The sequence below is a fragment of the Ipomoea triloba genome, chromosome 2, assembly GCF_003576645.1.
Source record: "Ipomoea triloba cultivar NCNSP0323 chromosome 2, ASM357664v1".
Lineage (NCBI taxonomy): Eukaryota > Viridiplantae > Streptophyta > Magnoliopsida > Solanales > Convolvulaceae > Ipomoea > Ipomoea triloba.
Genome location: NC_044917.1, coordinates 361,055 through 369,349, shown reverse-complemented (window position 1 = coordinate 369,349; position 8,295 = coordinate 361,055). Strand labels below are relative to the sequence as shown.

The 8,295-nt window shown below is 35.8% G+C and overlaps 1 protein-coding gene across 1 annotated transcript; it reads right to left on the bottom strand.

Moving 5' to 3' along the window:
* Positions 1-390: 390 nt before the first annotated feature.
* On the bottom strand, positions 391-8,029 carry LOC116009733 (regulator of telomere elongation helicase 1 homolog). Its single transcript, XM_031248854.1, has 23 exons — positions 7,824-8,029; positions 7,077-7,339; positions 6,657-6,805; positions 6,416-6,497; positions 6,192-6,339; positions 5,735-5,891; positions 5,442-5,618; positions 5,050-5,177; positions 4,887-4,932; positions 4,247-4,388; positions 4,000-4,154; positions 3,712-3,803; positions 3,523-3,630; positions 3,366-3,434; positions 2,836-2,922; positions 2,628-2,687; positions 2,412-2,527; positions 2,256-2,313; positions 2,055-2,160; positions 1,823-1,884; positions 1,177-1,728; positions 850-995; positions 391-755 (listed from the first exon to the last, which is right to left on the bottom strand). Exons 1-23 carry the CDS (start codon positions 7,923-7,925, stop codon positions 695-697), a joined length of 3,066 nt encoding a protein of 1,021 aa, XP_031104714.1. The 5' UTR covers positions 7,926-8,029; the 3' UTR covers positions 391-694.
* Positions 8,030-8,295: the final 266 nt, after the last annotated feature.

Here is an 8,295-nt window from a genome sequence, read left to right as displayed (position 1 = left end):
TTTTTTTTTTTTTTTTTTTTTTTTTTTTTTTTTTTTTTTTGGCTTACGGTTTCTTTATCCCAGCCACTAATGTATGAACATGTGATAAAAATTAAACTTATGACTTTCTAACATGAAATTACTTATACAATTTTATTCATTCAATATAATTGATAATTAAGTTAAATCTTCATAACAAAATTTGTATTTTAAATAAAAAAATATCTTATTACGGTGAGAATTTATGGAAGAGCTCTTGATGACAAAATCGAAATCGTACAAATTCGTAGTGAGTGCCTTTGTGAACTTGATTGCCAGTTATGGCGTAAGTTCCGTCGGTGTTTTGACAGAACCTCGAGATGTTGGGAGAGCAAGGAGAAAGGAACAAGGAACACTGAAGATCACACGAGGGAGAAAAATGCAAATAATTTACTATTGCAATCAAAGATTGAGAGTACATTTGCAAGTAATAATCACAGCAAAAAGTTAACTCTAGTTAGCATTACTTTCTATTCAAGATCAGAAGATTTCAGGCACACTAAATCTTGTTGCAGACTAATAGCCGCCCTTGTTTCTTCAGGATCTTTGGCTGCCGGAGATCCAGAATCCGGTGACACAAAACATTACCTCAAAATCCTCTCTCGAGCAGGTTTAGGGTAGGGGTTGGCATATTCACAACAGGAGATCACATTGTTTAAGACCGGTAGTGGCATCATCACTTATTTATATACTGCTCGTATAAAGAACGATACTTGGCAGGAATATAATCCTTGAATCTGTCAACAAGTTGAAAAAAATTATACCAACTCCATATATGTTGCTAAGAAGAGAAGTTTCATTAAAACAAATGATTTAAAGCAGAAAATGCACCTGTGAAGGAGAGGTAGTCTATCAGGAAGAGAAAATAATCTTGCAACAGATTCCAAAACATGCCCAATTTTCATTGCTTTGGACTTCAGAGCCTTTAAGTAACCAACAAATTCTTTGTATTCTACGTCACTAAGCTTCTCGCGAACCTGTAAAGTATTATTATTCTGAGAACCCTCAAATGCTATCCAGGTAGTAAAGTTGATAGGAACACAGTTAAATAGAAGCAAGACAGCAATACTAAAATGGTTCTTTAATTTGTACCTGAAAAGCCTAAGAATCAGTTCCATGCATTAGTGTGGATTAAAAGAAAAAGTACTTGTACTTTACCTGGACAAGAAACATGGATCCTTTGTTTTCTGCATCCTCAGAAGATGTAACAGAGCCAGACAGTTTTCCATGGTCATTAGACGAAGTGACCTTTGTTTGCAATGTCGGCTCATCTTTAGGTAGCATTTCTATCTTGTCTTGAGATCCAGAAAGCGTTAATTTCTCATCGTTCAACATATTGCAACATTGATTGTCTGATGAATTCTTGCAACATACCTTATCCGGTCCCGTTATAACCAATCTAGGCCTCTTCGAAGAACAAGGTGCAATAACCTCATCAGATTTTTTATCCAACAATGTTCTTTCTGTCAAGTCAACCAATTTGTGATTGCTAGCCAGCGTGGTTTTCCTCAAAGAGGGTAAAAATTTGCTTTCAAATTCAAACAAACTACTTGACCGCTTCATATCCAAATTCTGAACTAGCTTGTCAGACTTCAGAGATGACCGATTGGCTGGAACTATTTCATCCAGATTACTGGAGCTTTTGCAATGTTTGGCTTTAAGTGCAGAAGATACCGAGTCAACAGAGCGAGGTTGCTCCACAGGCAAGGTCTAATGATAGGGCCATTGAAGAAAAGTTATAAGTCAATATTCATCATTATCATGCTGAAGTCATACCATGCAATGCAAATAAATTGAAACTTACCAAAGGGTTAGAAATCTTAATATCAAGTTGAGGTTTGCAGTCTTTTACTTGGCTGACATTTTCTGTAAGAATACAAATTTCTAAAATTGAATAACAATGGAAAACATGAGGGCAGGGCTGCAGGGGGAATGAAATGCACTAGGCATACTACTGCACTTGCTGAGCAAAATAACAAATGGGGCATTGAGGTAAAGCAGACTGATATGAAATTAGTTGAGTATTTGCAATTTACCCCTTGCATTAGGTCGCATCATCTCTAGCTTGGTTGGGCCATGAATCCCTCCATCTCGAAAAAATCGAGTAAGTGAGAAAACTACATCTCCAAATTTGGAGTAACACTGCCAGTTAAAACATAGATATGCGTTCATTTATTAAGGGGAAATAATTGTTAAAAATAGAGTAGAAATACCAAATAGAAATTGTCAAACCACACCTTAATATGAGGTTTTATCCAAAGTGATACTCGTGCTTGATGATTTGGATTAGTGAACCTGTTCAAGATTTAAAAAAAAAGTTTATTAACCTAAATAGGAGTGTAAACAACTGTCAGAATAACAAATATATGGACTACAAATAATTTTTGAACAACCTTTCATCACAAAAAATGATTGCTCCATAGTCATGCTTATGTCGAATGACACGACCAACAGCCTGATTTACAGCCCTTGATGCTTGTTGACTGTACCACTCTTCTCCAGTCAGGCCCTGTGGATCACCATCTAGTATAAGGGAAGGCCAAGAGGACACACATAGAAAGGAACAAAACATCAGAATATCATCTCTTGACCAGGTCTCTAAATAGTACCTTAGAAATAGATTGTTGCAATTGTGTTTGTTGATCCAAATATTCACGCTTCAAACGAACCTGAATAACACACCAATAAGACCCGAGAGGTTTTGTGAATATCGAACATGCCAGAATGCACAAGGTAATAGAGAGAGAAACGTTGAGAGTCATGGCCATTATCAAATTAACAACTGAAATTTCAGGAACAAAGAGAAGCAAGACAAACCTTAGGATCATTTCTTGTTGCAAATGGTATGCCAGTGATCACCACAGCTCTACCAGCATGGTCAGCAAAATCCAATCCTTCACTCACCTATTGAACCAATCATTCAACATCAAACACTATTATAGAAGGGAATAAAAGGCCCTTATCATTCTGTTGAATATTAGGAAACTTCTAGTGGGCTGGACTTAATTTCCTATTCCTATTAGGGTTACCTATTCCTATTATGGTAGATTTGGTAGCTTAGTTTAGTATATATAGAGGCATAGAGAAGAACCCTATTGTACTCTTTCATTCTAATATACTCATACATTCTATTATTCTCTGGTTTCTCTAATACTTTGCTTCCGCCTAACTGGCGGGTGGTTGTTATTCTCCACCCGCCAGGTCTTTCAATCCCCTCAATTTCAACACATTCCTTAAAGTAGCTTGATATCATTTAAGCTCTGCAGTTGGTCATTTCAGATACAAATGTAGCACTCAGGATTAGTTTTGAAAGTTTTTGTCAAAAGCAGATTCATCAAGTGAATTACCTTGCCACGACAAACGGCAAAAAATGCAGCTCCAGAAGCAGATCTATCCTTTAACTTAGACATATAGTCCTATTTATAAAATAATACAGGAGACAAAGTGAGATTATTATTGTACATAATTACAGAAAAAACATAGTGAAGGTAGTATTTTAGTTACTTCAATTGCTGAAGGAAAGAGAGATGATTGTCTTGGTTCCACTACAGGTAACTTGTGCTTGCATATTCTTTCCCAGATTGTACTAGAATTTGTTTGGTTTCCATTACCCTACAAAATTCAGGCAATGCTTGAGAAAGGTGCACAAAAAAAAATTTCATAATTATTGCACAAAACATGATAGCACATTACCGTAGATTTCCAGCACCCAATACATTGGTCCAAAAAATAGTATGATGGAAAGAATACAAGAAGTCCATCCGGTACAATTCGAGCCAAGTTGACTGGAACAGGGAAATTCCAAAAACAATAACTTTGTCATATACAATCCCTAGAAGCTACTCTAGTCTTCAAAAGATCACACTAGGATATCAAAAATCAATATTTACATAGAAATTCTAAAATTGCATTTTGACATGTAGAAAATTGATTTAAGAAAAATGGAAGCAATAAGCTATTAACTATTGTTAATCAACATACCAATGGCATTGCCAAGATCTAACTTGTATTGAAGAGAATCACGACTTCGATAGGAAGAGTTGAAAGGATAACCAGATGGGCCAGCAGGTACAACCCCTGCCCATACTTGATTTTCTGATATGACATGAGGATTTTCCAAACGAATTGGAAATTCTCTACAAATGTTGGAAATAATACCTTGTAAGAAACTCAATTGTGTCAAAACCAAAACGTAAGAAAAATGTTTCATTGTGAACAAGTTTCTTACAGCTTTAATTCCTCAGCAAATGAATCCATTGGGGATAGTGTGCCTGAAGTCAATATAATAGATGCAACACCCAATCTGGAAAACTCTTCCATGGCAATTCCGGGATTGAAACACCACCAACTTAGTGTTCTAGATGCCTTACCTGCAGCAAAGGAAAATCACTAAAACATATTTAAGAAAACTGAACCCTCATTGGAAATCTATAAATTGTGGTTTTTTATTGTTAAAAGTAATAATGAATACAAACAGAAATTTCTATAGATATTACCTCACTTTAGAATATCCTTCACTGTTCATAGTAAAAATGGGTTTAGCCCGCATCTAAGTAATTAAAAAGAAAAAGGGGAAAACATTTGATCTGATTTTTTTTTTTCCAGGTAGACCATATAATTCAAGTATGTTACAGCCTTTCTATAAGTACACATATAGACTGCATTATATGAAGGTTACTACAATCAAAACAATGAAATGAAATTTTTAAAGGAAAAATGGAAGAGTAACAAGTACATTATGTTAGCCTGTAGTTAAGTTAAGGGAAGGGAAGAAATGAAAAAGAAAATCTTATAGAACAAAAATTGTCACTTGCATCTAGCCCAAGAAATGAAATTCATCATTAAGACCAAAGAAAACCTTGCCATACCTTTAAAGGCATCAGGACCACTTCCTTCAACTTCCTGAACATGAACCTAACAAAATTTTGCAAAATTAATGAGGCAACTGAGTAAAAAATGATATAGTCATATCATTCTGCTTGATTATGATAAAAATACAAGTAATTAGAACAACTACATCTTAGAACTTACACGATAGTATTTTGCATGAGGATTGCCATCATCTCTAAAAATCATTCTAAGAATATCACCCATGCTTTCAAGCCTACAGACGCTTCCTTTTGACTTGTTTAATCCTTCATTATTAGCAACACTTGCATCTGCCCAAAGGAGTAAGAACTACACTGTTCAACAGAAACTAGTTGAAAATAATAGGACACTTTAATGGCCACCAACAAAGTAAAGCTAAATCTGGAACTCTCATTGGAATAAGATAGAATGCTTGAATTGACACACATCAGGTGAAAACAGTGAACCAAGTAACTTTATTTCATTCAACTAAACAAACTTCTGGTTCCATATGCTAGAGCTTAGATCAGCTGATTAGCATCACAAATGTCAAGGCAGTAAGGGGGCTTACCAACCTTCCTCAAGAAGTAATGTTGCTTCTTCAATTATATCAATGAGCATGTTGGCAGTTTTCTGATTGATGTTAAGATCAGCAAGTAGCTCATAAATGTAAGTACCAGGTTTTGTAAAGCCTAATTCTTTTGAATCAATTGGCACTTCACCAATTCTCTTCTCAAGCTTCAAAAGAAGTGCTGCATGAAATAAATGAGTTTCTCGTTAACAAGCGGCAGAGGCAATAAAAACATACCTAAGGAGCATTGATAAGCATGTTGACATGCATTCATCAATCTTGTATGTGATAAATTACCTCTGAGAATGGCAAAGTTATCTGGATTGCATGATTTGTCACTTGACTTCTCCCTCCTGGCAATGGAAAGGTCAACACAATTTTTTGCCTCAGAGATGCAAGCTGTCAGAAGCCCTGATGGTATGTCGAAAGAGGCTGCATCAGCGCACAAGCTTTCCTATAATGTAATTAAGAAATATATTTTGTTACCTGCCTAAATCAGAATTCATCCATGAATGTAAAATATAAAGGACTACATTTATTTTTAATACACCTTAACTTGGAGGACTAATGTTATACATGTCCAACTCACTACAAGTGTATGGCCAACAAACAAGATACTAGATTTAATATATATACAAATTCACTGTCAAGTCCTTGTCAAAAACATTAGAAAATGAAATATAGACAAGTATCACAACAAAGAAGCAGATAGTCCAAGATTATATACTCCAAAGGTTGAAGAGATGCAACATACCAAGTTGTGAGCTTCATCAAAGATAAGTATACTGTTTGACCACTCAATAGATAATGATTTTCGGTTCTCCCGATCGATAAGATAGTTGTAAGGTGCAAATAAGATGTCAACAGACTTGTGAAGATCTCGTGAAATATAATAAGGGCACCTAAAATAGTGGTAGAACTATAAGTATAGATTTATCAGTATACATGCATCAGCAGAAAAAGTTGTGCCAGACGTACGTGCTACTGCTTCTCCCAATGTTGACCAAGTCCTCTATGTCAATAGGTTCATCTCCTAAATTGGGATTACCTTTCACAAACTCTGCAAATGCATGAGAAAATATATTGAACAATGTAAAATAATAAATTAAGGCAGAGAAAATATAGAGTAGGCTTCACTGTAGAATGATCAAACTTGTAAGTTAGACCATATCAAGGAGCATACACAATAAGCAGAGTTGAATGCAAAGAACAGTTGTACCTGCAACGCGAGAAAAATGGGCACAATAACGCTTTGTCCGTTTTTTGCAAAGCAAGTGGCAGGCGTTTGTTTGTGTTCTCCCACGAAGTAAACTAACTTCTTCATGAATGCACAATTGCTCTCGGGATCCTAATACCACCATTTTGGGCCTGCAGTTTTCATAATATCCAAACAATTTTGGTTACAAATATCAGAAATAAAAAATGGAAAAGGTTGATAGTGGCACCCAGCAAAAATTCACAAACAAAAGCAAAGATTTTTAATGTATGGCAGCAAGTTACTTATAAAACTATAGAAGATGTTATCATACTCAATTGGGTAAGGAGATTATTTCTATTAATCTTATGTGATTATAGGTTAATGTAATCCCACCACAGCTGGACATCAAAAGTCAACCAGACATCACAATCTAGCTCTGACCTGTAATTTGTCCTTTTTAGCTCATTGATCACTTGCTTAATCTGACTGTGAGTCCGTGATGCATACACAATAGCAGGTAATCTTGAGGATTCAGACTGCGATTGTGAATAAGGATCTAACTCCTGGGTGGATCCATTTTGACCTCTTCTTTCATACTTGCGTGATGAAAAAGCACCCAAGCTATTCCTCCAAGCCAATGTGGCACACAAGAGACACAGTGTCTTTCCAGTCCCAGTTGGACTCTCTAACAGTGCATTACATCTCTGCAGCATCACAAGCATGCGTTCACCACGTAATCCACTATAAATGTACTCAGGCAGATAATTGCAAATAGAAAATAATTGTTTAAAAGTTACACATGACAAAGCATTGTAACACAAATGGGTTGTGTACCCCAGATATGGTGGCAACAATTATAAAGTTGGTAATTTTGTGTTAACATAACAGTAAGAAGAAGCACAATAGAACTTTGCTAAAAGAAATACTGTTTAAGCATGTTTTCCCAAAATAAGCTATGATTTCTTTTGGGTGTGGATATTTATTTTTCAGCTTTCTTAGGATTGCCTAGCAAGAAATCCCTAACCTGATTAATGATTATGCCCCTAGTAAGGGACAGTTCCAACTGACACTCTGGTACCATTCCAATTGTTTGCTTCAGTAGAGGGGTAACTCAGAATAATTTTTCTTAAAGATCAAAACTTTACCATAGGAACAAATTAAACGACAAACAAAAGGTTAAAAGCTTACATTTTGAAGAGATTGGATGACTTTTTCCATGTAAACAAGCTGGCAATCGTAAGCCTGGAAGGGGAAATCCACATCGATTCCCCTGATTTTGTACGTCGGCATCTCTCTCCGATCAACTGAAACCACAGTATTTTGTTAGAGTAATCGGTATCTAGCTTGCTCCCCTGCTCAAACCCTAAGCCAGTGCATTATAAGTTACAAGCCTATGATGATTTTCCCGCCAGTTTTTGTGCCTCGGGAGATATATATACGTCAACTATTTTCATTTTTTAGAATTATTATTTATCAGAATTGAATTCCTATATGGGGCCTTACAAGGATTATTATGGGCCGTGATATGATGGGAAACAAAGCAAATGATCCGTATTGGTTGCGCGGCCCAAGTTGAACTCGTCCACAGATAATTCTAGAAGCGTCGCGACCACGACACTGGAAAAAGGACGCAAAAAAAAAAAAAAAAAAAAAAAAAAAA